Source organism: Bos indicus x Bos taurus, chromosome 4 (genome assembly GCF_003369695.1).
Source record: "Bos indicus x Bos taurus breed Angus x Brahman F1 hybrid chromosome 4, Bos_hybrid_MaternalHap_v2.0, whole genome shotgun sequence".
NCBI lineage: Eukaryota > Metazoa > Chordata > Mammalia > Artiodactyla > Bovidae > Bos > Bos indicus x Bos taurus.
The window spans coordinates 43,522,811-43,538,070 of record NC_040079.1 but is presented as its reverse complement, the minus strand read 5'-3'; the positions used below and the strand labels follow the sequence as shown (position 1 = coordinate 43,538,070).

At 52.1% G+C, this 15,260-nt stretch overlaps 1 protein-coding gene across 1 annotated transcript in view; it reads right to left on the bottom strand.

The window, feature by feature from the left end:
- The window catches only part of ADCY1 (adenylate cyclase 1), a 106,979-nt gene that overhangs the window by 33,612 nt on the left and 58,107 nt on the right, over positions 1 to 15,260 (bottom strand). The window contains exons 8-14 of the mRNA XM_027539292.1: positions 14,305 to 14,460; positions 7,576 to 7,770; positions 7,322 to 7,419; positions 6,246 to 6,330; positions 2,663 to 2,752; positions 1,923 to 2,179; positions 1,517 to 1,643 (exon numbers count right to left, since the gene is read on the bottom strand). Of these exons, the coding sequence (XP_027395093.1) occupies positions 1,517 to 1,643; positions 1,923 to 2,179; positions 2,663 to 2,752; positions 6,246 to 6,330; positions 7,322 to 7,419; positions 7,576 to 7,770; positions 14,305 to 14,460 (1,008 nt within the window). The remainder of the gene's footprint in view (positions 1 to 1,516; positions 1,644 to 1,922; positions 2,180 to 2,662; positions 2,753 to 6,245; positions 6,331 to 7,321; positions 7,420 to 7,575; positions 7,771 to 14,304; positions 14,461 to 15,260) is intronic.

The window sequence follows — 15,260 nt, the reverse complement described above, 5'->3', positions numbered from 1 at the left end:
CAGGCCAGTCCGTGGAATAAACCTCCTCTCTGTAGAACCCAACCAACACACTTCCACATAGGATTTGAATCATCACCCCATCGGACTGAGGACCAGGGAAGAGAGTCACAAAGACCCCAGGGGGAGTTGTGGGGGTTGGGATGAAGACCACCTAACTCCAGGCCCACCCGACACAGCTGACCAGGGCCTCAGTCACTGACCACCCACCTCCTGCCTATTCTACCACAGGATGTGGACAGGAGTCATACATCTTCCTGAAGAAAGGATGTGGGCAGGCAGCACAGGAGGAGCCTGGGCCCCCAGTAGGCATGTCTGAGCCTGTCCCTCTGCACAGAACATGGGGCGACAGCAGGGTGCACCCAGCCACCTGTGCACCCACAGCCACCGCCTTCTCTCTGTGGCCCTCTGGGCCACACCTGTTTGGGGTCCAGTTATGGATGCCCCTGTGCTGCAGCTCTGGGCTGGACCCCTGGCTACACTCTGGTTCCTGGTATGCAGACGCTCCCACCCACCTCAGACCTGCTGGGACCCCTGGACATTCCAGTTCTGGCCCTGGGCATGTTAATCTATATCTGATCCCCATCTGTGATCCCACCTCCCAGGTAGGGCTGCTGTAGGGATTGAACAGAGTGAATTCCCTCTGACAGAAAAGGGCTGCTTCTTCATGTGTCAAAATGACAAGACCCTCCTGCGGCCTCGGTTCTACTGCACACCTGCCTCCCTACTTTCAGTCAAGGAAACAAGGGGAGGCAATCTGTTCAGAGCCAAGAAGTGAGCAAGTTGCATCAATGGGGTCTGAACTCTGGACCAGAAAGAAGGCCTCAGTTCCCAGGGCCAGGGACGCAGAGCAGGTGACAAGGAGTGGGTGTAGAGGAGCAAGTGACAAGGATGCATGGAGAGGGTGACAGGGACACAGAGTGGGCAAGGAGGGGGACGCAGAGACACACCACACCACATGTGACCTGGGCTGAGCTGAGCCCCTATGCACTGGCTCCGGGCAGGCGAGCAGGGTGAACTCTGGGGGTCACCACCTGTCACCGGCCTCAGGGCCTAGGCCAAACCCCAGGTCTGCCATTCCTCCATCTCCCCCAGGCCTCTAGTGTCAGAATTCCCCCGTGTGCACTGTAAAAATATGGGTTCCTGGCCCCCAGAGCAGACCTACTCAATCTGGAATAGGCCATGTGAGATGAGACAACCTCAGGGGTTTCCCAGGACCCTGATGAGACCCGTGGTCATGTCTAGCCTACTGAGGCTGAATCCCTCTGCCAGAACGCCTGTGGGGACAGGAAGCTCACGGCCAGCAAAACAGCCAAACTCTGACCATCAGACAGGGTTCATTAGACTGTCCCCCTCCTGCCTTCCTGCCATCTTGCTCCTTGGCCCCACCACAGCCTCCTCCACCCAACAGTGATGCCCACATGGCCACTGGCATCCAGCCAGGAGCCCCCACCTGAAACTCCTCCCAAGGGATCCCCTGATCACCACCCCCCACAGGAAGCAGAGGGTCTCCTCTTGCCTGGGCCGCCCAGAGGTAGTCCAGCCGCAGCTTGACATCCACCTGCCGGGCGTGCAGGGCCAGCGTGCACGAGAATAGCAGGATGGCCATGATCGGCTCGAAGCTGCGCCCTGAGATGGCACCGGCCCTGGGGGAAGAGAAGGAAGGAAACCAATCTCAGTCCCAAGAACACGAGGCCCATCCCCAGGGGGCTCTCAGATGCGACACCCCCAGGGGTGCCCAGGAATGACTCAGGCTGAGAGCCTCGTCCACAGAGAAACCCAGGAACTCACTAGTGTACGGGCCCAGGTGAAGACAGGGAGCAACCCCAGCTCAACAAGTTTCTAATCAGCAGACTGGAACACAGGGCCCCAGGCAGACGCTGGCAATGCCTGGCCAGCGGCTCTGGCGGGAGCAGCGTACCTACCCCATGGCCTTCGTGTACCCGCTGAGCTCCAGGACGAGGATGTAGGAGGTGGTGAGCACGGCGAGCAGGATCATTTTTGGCAAGGAGGAGACCCGCAGGAATATGGCCAGCGGGAGGGTGCCCACGAGGCCGCACAGCAGGGCATGGGGCGCAGACTCGCAGGGCGGGACAGGCAGCACTGGGTCCCGGCCCCCAGAAGACAGGACCACCAGGGACCCGTTGGGACTGGAGCTCCAGGACCAAGGCAGGCAGCCCACCTGGAGGAGGATGGAGGGACAAGGAGCATGGGAGGGGCCCCACTCAGGACACAGGGCGCACCCTCCTCCTAGCCTGCTATGGCCTCCGGCTCCAACCCACTCCCCTGGTGCCAACAGCCAAGTTTCGGACACTCCTGCTTGCTCATGGCCCTTCTGGGCTCCTTACTACTAGAGGGAGAGCCCCAGGATCTGGGCCAGGGGGACACAAGGCCCCTACCATCCTCCCAAACCACTCAACTCAGTTCTGTTCCTCCCCATACCACCTCCTCCTGTTTCTCTGCCTCAGCTTCGTCCTCTGCACACAATGAAAGGCAGAGTCCCCAGTTACCAGGAGGACGTCACATTTCCTCCACTGGGAGATGTTGCCTTTCCCCCACTTCCTTGGGCACCCCAGGATGATCTCTGACCCCTCTTGTTTCACAGGACCTCCAGGGTGGTCCCTGCAGGGGAGCCCCCATCCCTGCACCCACCAGAGATGCTCACCACACAGCCTTGGGCCACAGAGTAGATTAAGACCACGATGAAGATGCACAAGACGGTGCGGATCTGGATGGTCAGGCACCCTGGAAAACACTGAACGACAAAATGCTACTTTAAAACCTGCTTCTTATCGCAAAGCCAATCATGTCCACAGTAAATTAATCATGATACACAACATCCGCACCATCTGTATGTGGCTAGATTCTCACCCACTATTCATCCTCCACACACATTTCTTGGCTGTTTTCATATAATTCATCTCCCAGGTGAAAACGCTGCCCAAACTAAACAATGAAAACTGACATCCTTAAATTTAAAAAGGCCACACCGCCCACCACTCTATGACACTGATTGGCACTGAAATTCATCAAAGAGATTAAGCTGACATTTTCATAATGTTGCATCCCTCTATCTCAGAAATGGTAAAGACTTCCCATTTATTTGTGGCTTCCTTTATAGACTTTAACTTTTATCATTTTCTTCACACAGGCTTTATATAATTTTTGTCCAGTTATTATGTTTTAAGTCTATTTAAACATTGTGCAATATTCAACAAATGATTTCATGGACAGAAGTTCTTTTTAGACTCACACTTCTTTTTTTTAATTTTATTTTATTTAACTTTACAATATTGTATTGGTTTTGCCATATATCAAAATGAATCTGCCACAGGTATACATGTGTTCCCCATCCTGAACCCTCCTCCCTCCTCCCTCCCCGTACCATCCCTCACACTTCTGAAATTAGAAATGAAACCAAAAATAGAGACCACAGTGACCTTACAGAAAACACTGACCCGTCAGGGAGCCTGGGGCCATCTAGAGAGTTATCCCCCTAACTCCCTGCTCTGAGGTCAGGGTCATTACCATCCCTGCCCTACAGGTGGGAAAAAACGCAGCCCAGACACCACCAGCCAACTTCACTCATCCTACAACCCAGCACAGACAGTGGGTGCTCCAGCTCACATGGCGGTGGGTATGGATCCGGGTCCCAGTTCTAGGCTCCTACATGGTTGTATTTTCCTTGAAACACGGGTCTCCTCTGAGCTTCTCAGAAAGATGAGCTGTTCTGCGGTGGCGCCAGCCCTGCTTGTTTACTGACCTGAATCACACCCTCCCTGTCTTCTCTCCCACAGAGCCCTGGGCAAGACCACAGATGGGCAGGGGATTCAAGCCCTCAGCCCCATGAAGCACGGGCTGCACACACTTTCACTCAGCAAACCCTGAGGTGCTCCTTCTGGTCCAGTGGACTTCAGAGGCCCCCAGGGCACCACCGGGAGTGAGGCCTGGCTCCAGTGCTGCAAAAGGCGGGACAAGAGTCTCTCGGGAGGCGAGGAGAAGAGGGCCACTGGCCAAGGCTGGGCAAGCCCTGCCCAGGGTGTGTCCCCCTCCCCCTCTGAGCATGGTGGGTGGATGTGGACACACAGCAGGACTACTGAGGCCTCTAGGCCACCCTAAGGAAGGGAAGCTTTGGGGCAGTGAGAAGACCCAGAGAAAACTGGTCTCCAGTAGCAAAAAGGAGTTACTGGATAAAACCAGCCTTGGGCCCACCCTCCCCCCCTCCCTCCCTCCCTCTGGTTTTTCCTGAATATATGGGCCAATAAATTCCTGTTATCATTTAAGGCCATTTGAGCCCCTGGATCACACAACGGTGAACAGCTGTGACTCCCAGCCTCAGGGTACTGAGACTCTTCATTCAATACTAAATGCATGATCCTACAACTGTGTTTGATTAAACACACGAGAGTTTAAATACCTCTCTAGTAATGACAATCACAGGGACCCAAGTAGAGCTTGGACTTGTTTGCTGGGAGCAACGAGAGGCGTCAGAGCACATACACACGGAATAAGGAGGGCTCTCTGTTCATCTTAAGACTAATAGCCTCCTTTTTCACAGTTAATTTGGTCAATTTATCATTTCTTTTTCATGAGCAAATATATATATATATATAGACACACACAAACCAATACAATTCATATATATACATATGTATATACATAGATAGATAGATACACATATAAAATATACACACAGACCTAACAACAGCATGAAAAATAGTTTATCATGATACAGAAAAAAGGTAGCTGAACTGACATGAACAATGAAAAGTTCCCCCAGAACGTGATCCACAGTTAGTCCCTAGTGATGGGGGCGCCAACTGTGTGGGTGAAGGTCCCAGGTGGGCCCGGCTGCCCTCAGCCAGAAGCCCTGGCTGTCGCCACTTCTATGTCACAGTTGACTCGAGGCTTTTTTGGTGATATTTGGCTACAATGGACCATCCCACTTGCGTCTCCCCATGTCCACACGTGCTGGCCTCTGCAGGAAGGCTTGTTCCCAGCCCCACTGCCCACCAGTCAGAGTCTGCAGTCTGACCCCTCCCTGTCACCCAGAGCCCCACAGGCCTCTGCACAAGCCTGGCAGTGAACTTAGAGCCCAGCGCAGGGTCAACAGAGCGGATGTGGGATAGGTAACACTTGCTGGCCGGGTGACCTGCAGCCACCAGCTGTTAGGACCATGGGCTGCAGCACTGAGTCAAAAATCACACACTTAGAAAAAATGCTCAGGCCCACAGGCGAGGGCGGAGGCGGGTGATAGTGGGAGATGGAAAGAGAGGGGCTGGTGGAGTCAGGGCCACCTCTGCCAGGAGAACAGGTGGTCCACCAGGAACAGATTCCAAACACTGGGGACGAATGCAACAGGCCATAGAAATTAACATGAACTTGCTTTCACTTGAAATTAGGTGAATAAAGCAATCTTATTTGAAGTGGGAAATCTCAATTTACCGAACCAGACGCCACTCCATCTATGAAATCAAGGATCTGGGAATGTGGTTTGAGTAAGTAGAATTTTTTCTTCTTAACTCAAGAAGTTACCTATGAATAATAAAGAATTTAAATAAAACTGATTCAATCTTCTCCCAAAGTAGCTGTTTTCAACAGTTGTGGGAAAATAACCCTGGGTCTGGCAGAGGTGACAAGTGGGGGTCTGATGAGGACATGAGATGTTTGATAATGAAGGCTCAGGACGTGAGAAAGGCATGTGAGACAAGACAGAGTCCTCTCCCAGCAGCCTCACATGACACAGGACCACAAGCTCAATCCGTAAAGGAAGCATCCTCGAGAGAATGGACGCCCCAGTCAAGGACATGAACACACGACAAGCCGCAGGACTCTCCACCGGCACGGAACAGTGTCACACCACGGGTTCATTCGCTCCATCACTGTCAACCACCACCCTTGTGTCCACGGGGCACACCGCTGAAACACCATGACAGCACCGGCACGCGACAGGCTGATATGTTCCTGCCACACAGACAACTCTTCACCTGCCAGGGAGGCGAGGGGACAAACTGCCTCCACTGCCCCAACCTGTCCTGCCAAGAGGGCAGCCAGAGGCCATCACTTACCTGTCCAGGTGATGCGTAGGTACAAGACACACACGGACTCATACCTGGACCAGATAACATGCAGGTACAGAGCACACACACACATGTACCTGGACCCGGGTGACATGTAGGTACAAGGCACACACAGACTCGTACCTGGACCAGATAACATGCAGGTACAGAGCACACACACACATGTACCTGGACCCGGGTGATGTGTAGGTATAGGACACAGGCCACCAGGAAGCAGATGCAGAACACCAGCAGGAGCAGGACAGCCACACTCCTACAACAGAAGACATACAGTCACTGCAGGTCGGGGCAGGCGACAGGCGCCTGAGAGATGCCATCTTTCCTCCCCTCCCCCAGCGGGTCCCAGCCCCCAGGAAGACACAGTGGTCTCTGGGGACTAGCCCATGCCAGTCCTCTTCTAGGAGACAGGCTCTTCCTGTGTCCACTCCAACTTCTAAGTGCCCCTGCTCCAGGGTCTCTCTAGTCCTAGGAATGCTCTCTCTAGTCCTAGGAGTCCTCTCTCTCTAGAAATGCTCGAGAGATGCCCTCCGCATGCAAGAAGGGCTAGGGTTGCACAGACTTGGCTGCTGAGCACTGCCCTCTTTCTGGGCTTCATCTAAAAAGAGTTTTATTAAGAAAGCTGAATCTCCTAGTAGGCCATCCAGGTGGCCACTGTGTGTCCACAGGGTCTTGGAGTGGGGCTGGCTTCCAGTGCCTTCTGGAAACTCACAGTTGAACTGCTCCACTCGGGAGGTTTATGAAGAAAGTGGTACATCTAGAAGAAAAGCGGGGTCTTTCCTGCCAAGAAACCAGCACTGTCACTCACTTTGATTTAGGATGATTCAGTGTTATTAAAACCTTATGTTTTTGTTCCTTTCCAGAGGCTACTTGTCCTCATTTGAATGTTTCTGAAAATGACAAGCACCCAGAAGCCAGGGTGCCCCACTAGCAGTCCTGTGTTATCTCCTGCAGTCAGTGCCACGAAGTCAACGGTGCGTGTGCTGTGGACAGAGTACACTGAAAATACGTGGTGTCTGAGGACTGAGCACATTTAAAATTAACAACCGAGAGTGAGCAGTCCCATGCATTTGCCATCAGGCATGCTTAGCTAGGTCCTCCAGGTAATGGAGAACTGGCATGTGGCTCAGGCGGTCTCCAAAAGCCAGGGCACCGTGGGAGAGTGACCACAGGAATTAAACCTGAACTTGAAAAGAAAGGGATTCCTGGCAACCTCCTATGACTGACGGACCCAGAATGGCACTTACTGTGGGATTATTAGAAGGTAGACAAGGCCGAATAAGGCGGCCAGAATGAGAGCCAGAACCACGGCGCTGGTGAAATACTCGTCCTGAAGCTGGTGGTACTAGAAGACACAGAAATAGACCATCAGCCGCCAGCTTCCAGGAGAAAGGGCGCCAAGGACGCCTAGGACCACCACAGTGAGAAAGAGCTGCACCCACATCCCCAGGACGCCCCGGGGCCTCTGACTCCCAGCCACCCTGAGCCCCCCACCACCCACCTTTCGCTCTCGCTCAGCTTGCTTGTACTTCAGGGTGAAGAAGTTCAGGTCTGCCATCTCCAGCTCCATCTGGCGGGCTTCCAGGAGGCGGCCGATGTACCTGTTGACACGTGTGCCGGGGGTGGTTTGGACAACGTTTGTAGAGAAAGACGAGCGGTTTCTGAGTTTTTCCGAGGCTGTTCTCAGTGCCCTCCGCTGACCATTACAGAAAGAAAGGCAGGGATATGGTCAGAGTCTCTACTGAGCAAAGAAAAGAGCTCTTACGCCCCATCCTCCTGGGTCCTTGCCGAGGATCTGGCAGAGTCTGGGGCAGGGGCGGGTTTGGGGATCTGAGATGCATTCTTGGCTCCTCCACCTGCTAGTGAGGAGACCCCAGGTGAGTTATCACATCCTTGGGTTGGGTTTCTGTGTTTGTAAGTGGGGTCACGTGGCGGTTGTATAGCGGCACCACATGGAGGGTTATGGGACCCCACTCGTGTGCAGTGGACACAGAGCACAGAGCAATGAAACCTGTTCTTTGAAAATATCAATAAAATCAACAGATCTCTAGCAAGCACGACAAAGAAAAAGAGAGAAATACATAAACAAATTCAGGAAAGAAGCAAATTTACTACAGACACTGCAGACATCAAGAGGATAATAAGGAAATATTATGAACAATAGTTCACATATAAATTTGACAACTCAGTGACTTCTCTGATGGTCCAGTGTTTAAGACTCTGTGCTTCCACTTCAGGGGGCACAAGCTCAACCCCAGGTTGGGGAACCCCAATATGCCACGTACAGCCAAAAAAAATTAAGAAAAACAATAATTTTTAATTATAAATAAATTTGACAATTTAGATCAATCACCTACTCCTTGAAACATACAAACTACCACAACTCACCCAACAGAAAAGATAATAATAGAAAAGCTCTATAATGGCTACATAAATTTATTTCATAATTTAAAAATTCATAAAAAAGTAATCTTCAGGCTGAGACGGTTTCATCGTGAATTCTATCAAATATTTGAATAAGAATTAACATCAATTTTATAGAGTCTCTTTAAGAAAATAAAAGTCAACACTTCCCAACTCACTTTATAAAGTATTATCCTGATACCAAAACCAGACTGAGAGTATTAAAGAAAACTACTTTTGAGGGCACATCCCTCATGAATATTGATGCAAAAATCCTTAGCAAAACATTAACAAATAGGATTCAGCAATATATAAATAGAAGTCTATACCATGAACTTTTCTAGATACATAAGGTTTAAATATTTGAACACTCCACACAAGCTATCATATTAACACCATATTAGCCACCACATGGAAAAACCCACGGTCACATCAACTAAAAAATCTTTTGACAAAATTCAATACCCACTCATGATAAAAATCATCACAAATCAAGGAATGGTGGGGAACTTCCCTAACTTGATGAAGAACATCTACAGGATGCCTACAACTAGGTGGATAAACCTAAAGCCTGTTACGTAGAGTGAAGTAAGTCAGAAAGAGAAAAACAAATGTCATGTATTAACACATATGTACGGGGGAGCCTGGTGGGCTGCCGTCTATGGGGTCGCACAGAGTCGGACACTACTGAAGCGACTTAGCAGCAGCAGCAGCAGCAGCATGGAACCTAGAAAGATGGTACAGATGAGCCTGTTTTCAAGGCAGGAAGAGAGACGCAGACATGAGAATGGACACGCGGACATGGGAGGGAAGGAGAGGGTCAGACAAATAAAAAGAACAGCACTGACATAAACACACGACCATGCGTGACGCAGATAGCTAGAGGAAGCCGCTGTAAAACACGGGAAGCTCAGGTCAGCGCTGGGACGGCCTAGAGAGGTGGCAGGGCGGTTCAGGGGGAGGGCATGTATGTACACGTGTATCTGATTCACCCCGTCATGCAGCAGCAACTAACACAACACCGTGTAGCAACTATACTCCAATAAAATAAATAAATTAAAATGAAAAGGGAGCGAGAAATTGGGAGGCTCCTGGTGTACATTCCAGAAGGGACAAATGTACTGGCAGTTTTAGGGAGAGCATCTCGCCACACTGGCCGGGGCTGGGGAGACACGTCTCCCACCTGCTGCCATGGGTGACACTGGCACCACCACCTCTAATCAGCTACACACCCACTCTCGAACAGACACTTGAGGCAGAGAAATTCATCTTACAAATGATCAGAAATGTAAATGCACATTCGTGAGCAAAAAGGCTGTGAATTACTTACTTTGATTAAAAGAAAACACACACAAAAAGCGGAAATGACCTAAATATCAATAGAAGTGGAGTAAGTAAATGCTCTCTCCTTAGGCTGGAGATTTACTCAATGACTTAAGAATCCTATTTTTGAGGAACAGTCAACAATATAAGGGAATGCTTATGATACACTGGCAAGTGAAAGAAAGCAGCAAACAGTGTATATCATCCCATCAATTTTATTTTTTTAAATGTGTAAATATAAACACATCTAAGAAGCTAGAAGAACCAAAATATTAATAATAGGTTGGCTGTGGGTGGTCAGATTATAGATGAATGGTTTTCATTTTCTTCTTTGTGAATTTTTGTATTTTTCTATATTTTCCACAATAGAGTTCTTTTATAATCGGGAATACTGAAGAAGGAATTGAACAAGTGTAAACACATGGGGGTCGGGTTTTACTGCAGGTGCTTGTCTCTGTGTATTAAGGAGAGCAGCCCCTTGGGCGCGGTCCAAAACTGGGGTGCAACTGGGCTGTTCAGGAGCTCTAAAACCAAGCCTGGAAGCTCAGGCCGCCCTGCAGGCACCTGCATGGTATCGCCACCTAGCGGCTGACCCACCCTGGGCTCCCACACTTCTGATCCAGGAGAGGCCAGGAACAGGGGAACCCAAGATGGGCTGTGTTCTGAGGCTGACCACATACACCTGAGCCACACTCCCCAGAACCTGGGACACAGTTTCTCACAAATGCAGCACAAAGGCACAGACAGTGGTGGACCCCACTGTCCTAATCCCGCCAGCCTTCCCAGCTCCATCTGCAAGAACAACCTCCATCAGGCTGTCAGGCCTGGAGGTGCGGATAAAGTGAACAGAAGACAGCAACAGAAAAGATGAGGCAACCTCATCCTAAAGCAGATGCAGGACTTGGGACCCGCTGGGGAGAATGGCCCCAGAGAAGGGGCTGCTCTGCTCGAGGTCACTGGACGGGTCACTCACGTCATCCTTCCCAAATACCCGCACTGGTGGCCAGCCCTGCCCATGCACGGCCTCTCCACTCCATCCTTTCAAGACCACCATGGACTCCCCAGCCCGGGCCACCTGCCTGTCACTGTCCTGTCTTTGCCCACTGACGCCCTCCCACAGTGCCAACACTGCGCCCTCCGCATCCTGGACTCGTTTCCACTATCACAGGGCAAAAGTGATGAAGGGCACAGAGCAGAGCAGCAAAAGTCCAGGCTCCCAGCTGGGCCCCCAGCCCCTGGCACCTGCCCATGGGGGCTGCGCTGTCTCTCTGCCTCCCCAGCAGGGGAGCTGCCTGGGCCAACAGAGGCTGTCCAGGGGGAAAAGAGGTGAGAATTGGGTGTGCTGGGGGCGAGGGATCAGAGTCTGGAGAAGACAGCGAGATGGAGGGAGAAGAAGGCTGGATGCAAGAGGGCGTCTGAGAGCAGAGCACAGGACTGGGCTGTGGGATCCTCAGTCTGGGGCCAGCCAGGCAGCAGCGGAGGTGTCCCAAGCACCAGAGATGTGGGGAATGTTGGAGCGGGGGTCTAAGGACCCTGAACCCCCAGGGGAGACTCGTGGGAGACTGTGGGGACAGAGGGGCTGAGGATGAAACCTGGGATACCACCCCTCATGCTCCCAGGGGAGACAGAAGGACCACAGAGCCATGGAAGTGACAGGCTTGGGGAAGAATCCAGGAATCTGAACTCTGGTGTGAAAGGAAGGAGAGAAGGGGCCCTGAGCATGGCTGGTCTCCCCAGAGCAGGGATGGGAAGGGTGGAGCTGCAGGGCTCCCTGGGTTCCTGGGCCATGGGGCCAGGAGGATGGGCTGCAGACACCAGCCAGAGAAGGTGGCCAGAGAGCCCAGCATATGATTCCTCCTCAACTAAGGAGCCGTGGGCTGCGTAGGGTCTGCTGCTGGCACTCTCAGGTCCGAGCGGGGACACCGAGGGGCTGCTCAGTCCCTGAGAACGAGAGACTGACGCTAACTGTGTGGGCTCATCAGACACAGTCTGAATCCAAAGGTCACAGGCTCCTTTCACAGGTCAGCAGGCTCTGCCCAGGAAAAGCTTCAGCTCCTCAATCTTATGAACCCCACCCTCCCAGGCAACCCAACAGGAATGATTCACTCTCTCCCCTCTCCCCACCCCAGCTTCTCTGAAGAGTCCTGGGGACACCAGCCCTTGCCTCGGGTTCCAGGTCAATGACTCTGCACTGCCCTGGCTTCATCTAAAATTTGATTTTTTGTTCATTGTGGGTTCTTTTGGATTACACTTGATTTTTTAAAAATACTGCACTATTATTTATCCTGATGCTTCCCAGATGGCTCAGCAGTAAAGAGTCCATCTGCAGTGCAAGAGATAAGGGAGACCCAAGTTCAGTCCCTGGGTTGGGAAGATCCCCTGGAGGAGGAAATGACAACCCGCTCCTGGAGATCAGGAGCCCCCCTTCCTTGGTTAAGTCCCTCTAGTTGATGGTACACGGCCTCCAGACTTGAAAGAGGTTCCTTTTGGAGGTGTTCCTGCAGGGCAATCTGGGTGCAGGACTTTCCATTTTTCTTCTTGGGTGGTCAGATTCACCTTCCGACCGTCTTTAGTCTTCTGCTGGAGTTGGGTGGGGCCTGGGGTGAAAGCATGGAGCTGAGTGGGAAATTAACCTCTATTCTTGCCTGGAGACTCCCATGGACAGAGGAGCCTGGCGGGCTACAGTCCATGGGATTGCAAACAGCTGGACACAACTGAGCACGCATGTAGGAAATTTATCCTGACACTGGGTTTTGGACATGTATTTAAATTGTACACCTCACTCCCCTCCCCCAGTCCCATCTCTGGAGGGTTAAGTTGAGTCAAGGGGGTTGGTGGGGTGGGGGCGCTGCAGGAAGAAGACAGCGATTAAGTCAGTATTTCTACTCTGGCAAGCTGGCAAACAGGAAAGCCTGAGAGTGCTCCTGTTACATGTTCTGGGTAAATATATCAACCCACTCATACTGTGAAATGAACAACTGAACTGACAAAAAAGTAAGGGAAATGACCAGAGGCCAGAAACAATAGGTCAATAGGAATTCAGGCCAGGGAATGGTGCCATCACGCTCTCATGGGGCTCACAGAAAACCCAGGGCCCAAGCAAGATGGGCAGTGAAGTCATAGACATCTGGCTGAACCCCAGACCCTGAGAGGCTCCACGACCAGGAGAGACTAAGCAGTGGGGTCAGTGAAGACGCTGGCCTGTCTTCGACCTGACTCTCCACCAAAGGCATGTGCATGCATGCGCCTGCCTCCTGGGACATCTAGAAACCACAGGTCGGGCATTTAGTTTAAAGACTCCCTCGTGGCAGGCAGAGGAAAGACCAATCTCCTTGGGAGACTTCTCCATCAACAGAGCTCTTACTGCGTTTCAAGATAAAGTCTTCCCAAATAGAAGCCCGTAATCAAACCACAAAAACTCCCTCTAGAATAAGGCACCACAAGTGAGAGTCAGCAGGATTTTGCTTCTTCCTAAAAAGCCACTGAAACTGTGGTGAAGGAATTCCTTTTAAAGGCATAAAACCCACAAGGCAGAGAAAACCAGAGTGCAGAAGGCAGCAATGCAATCTCAGGAAACAGGCAATCAGTCAGTGACAGATTCAAGAACACAGACGATGATGAAAGCGAGAATATTCAGAAGGTGCAGCCATTGGTGCAGGACAGGGGCTGGAGGGCCAATGACAAGAGGACTTGGGAAGAGTATGCTCAGAGCTACTGATGAAGTGATGGAGCACAAGGCTTCACCCCAGGCTCCCAGAGGACCAGGGTCTTCCCTGGAGGGGAAGGGATCAGGGGGGTTACGGATACAAGGGCCGCGTGGTTGAGGCAGACACTGAGGACCACCCCTAGCCACAGTGGTGCCTCCCCATTCAGCTCCATGCTTTCACCCCAGGCCCCAGCCAACTCCAGCAGAAGACTAAAGACGGTCGGAAGGTGACTCAAGAAGAAACCAACCCAGGAAGAAAAATGGAAAGTCCTGCACCCAGGCTTCCCTGCAGGAACACCTCCAAAAGGAACCTCTGTCAAGCCTGGAGGCCATGTACCATCAACTAGAGGGACTTAACCGAGGAAGGGGAGTCTCTGATATGAGAGCCAGAGAGGGAGGGAGCAGATGGTCAGAGATGCTCCCCACAGAGGTGAAGGACAATGTTGTGGTGACACCACGCTGAGGCTCTTGGGGTGCAGACAGAGGGGGAAGGAGTCCCCAGAAGCAGCAATACAACATCTGACGTGTGAATATCCAGAGGACAGATTTAAACATCTGGGGGATCTGGGCTCGAATTCACCGATAAATCCATGGAATGTCAACTTGTGGGGGAAAAAAAATACAAGATAATAAAAAGGTTTCTGCAGGAAAGCAAAGCAGCCTAGCTCCAAAGAGCATTTACGAGACTATGAAACATGAGGGGCGGGGCTGATGGAGCTGACCATGGCAGGACTGCACTAGGAGGACAGACAGGTGGGGATTCGGCAGGGCCGGCACGCGGGAGCAGGGCCAGCCTACCTTGTCGTCATCCTCACAGGTCATGACGTTGGAGAAAGGGATCTCGGCCTTGAACATCTTCCGGCAGTGCATGAGCTGCACCAGCAGGTAGCACACGGTCTTGAACTTCATCCTCTTGGCCGGTTTTATGTCTGAGAGAATCAGCCCTGGAAATATCTGTGCAGACATGCAGCACAGAGATATGCTGTGAGTAACAGGCACGGCCTGCCTCTCGGGCGGGGAGCGCAAATGTGATGGGGCAGAGGGGTCACAGGCAGCTAGCTCAAGGCCTGCTGCTCGCCAGGGAACAGAACCACAACCCAGTCCCCAAACATGCAGCTCTCAACTCTACCCAATGCCTCTGAAACCAGAGCAATGCCTGAATCCCGGGGTGGATGTGTGGACATCACCCAGCTAGGTCTGCACCACGCTGGTGAGTGTCACCCACCGGCCCACCAGGGTCACTCCTGTAGACCTCCCCTTCTGCCTTTTGCCTTTTTCTCTCCCTTTTTCACCCCAAATTTCTCCAAAGGGGCTGCTCATTGTACAAACCACATCATCCTGCTCATCCTCAAAGCACAGCCCTGACTGATGCTGTAGTTTAATTCTGCATGACAGGGCGGCATCCACGTGGGGCCCCAAGGCTCCCTCCTACAGCTCAGAACCTCCTGCATCCAAGCAGCCGCTCCCAGGCCTCCCTCCTTGGGCCCCGTCCTCTGCTCCTCTGTTCCCAGGCTCACCCGAGCTGGCCAACCAAACCTCTCACCCGGCCCTCCTCCAGTCCACCTCACACCTGCCCTTCTCATGCACACTCACTCGCCTTCTCCAGGAATCAGCTCACCTCACCCTACCTGTCCTTCCCTGAGCCCCACTTCTCTCGCCTTGCCAGTGCTACACCATCCAAGGTCCCCATGCCACATGGGTGCGTTGCATCCCAGCCTGGAGAGGGCTAGACCAGGGAAGCACCAGAACAGCGA